Source organism: Eurypyga helias, unplaced genomic scaffold, assembly GCF_000690775.1.
Source record: "Eurypyga helias isolate BGI_N326 unplaced genomic scaffold, ASM69077v1 scaffold27415, whole genome shotgun sequence".
Lineage (NCBI taxonomy): Eukaryota > Metazoa > Chordata > Aves > Eurypygiformes > Eurypygidae > Eurypyga > Eurypyga helias.
Window position 1 is genome coordinate 1 of NW_010252454.1, and position 521 is coordinate 521.

A 521-nucleotide genomic window follows, 5' to 3' on the forward strand; every position below is an offset into this window, starting at 1 on the left:
CCCTGCCCACCTGTTCACCCCGGCCAAGCCCTGCCCAGCCCCACCGGGGGCACACTGTGGCCAGTGCTCCCCGGGAAAGAGGTCCCCAGCAGGGACACTTTACCTTCTAGATCGTCGATGGTTTTCTCCAGCTTTGCCACAGACCTCTCTGCAAACTCTGCCCGGGTCTCAGCCTGCAGAAGCACAGTAGGGAGAGGGTGAGCTGGGCACGATGAGGACAGTGCAGGCTGCACTGCACGCCAAATCGACCCCCCTCCATGAGCCCTTTACTGGGAAAGGCAAGAGAACAGGTTCCTGTGGTGTCTCAACGCCCTAAACAGGAGCAGGCTGATGGGGGAGTCATCCCAGACCCAGGCACCTGCCATACTGCAGGGCTGCAATCTGGGGAATGGTGAGAGGACACAGACGTAACGGGGTGAAAACCCACACAATAGGGTGGCAAACACGCCTGCACCGCTGCAGTGATAGCCCTGCGCCCCTTACCTCCTTCAGTTTCTCCCCTAGAAGCTTGATTTCCTCCT

At 59.7% G+C, this 521-nt stretch overlaps 1 protein-coding gene across 1 annotated transcript in view; it reads right to left on the bottom strand.

Moving 5' to 3' along the window:
- Positions 1-103: 103 nt before the first annotated feature.
- Positions 104-521, bottom strand: part of LOC104510225 (tropomyosin alpha-3 chain-like) — a gene marked incomplete at its 3' end in the record, with an annotated part of 2,487 nt that continues 2,069 nt past the window's right edge. Inside the window, exons 5-6 of the mRNA XM_010152400.1 lie at positions 484-519; positions 104-173 (exon numbers count right to left, since the gene is read on the bottom strand). Of these exons, the coding sequence (XP_010150702.1) occupies positions 104-173; positions 484-519 (106 nt within the window). The remainder of the gene's footprint in view (positions 174-483; positions 520-521) is intronic.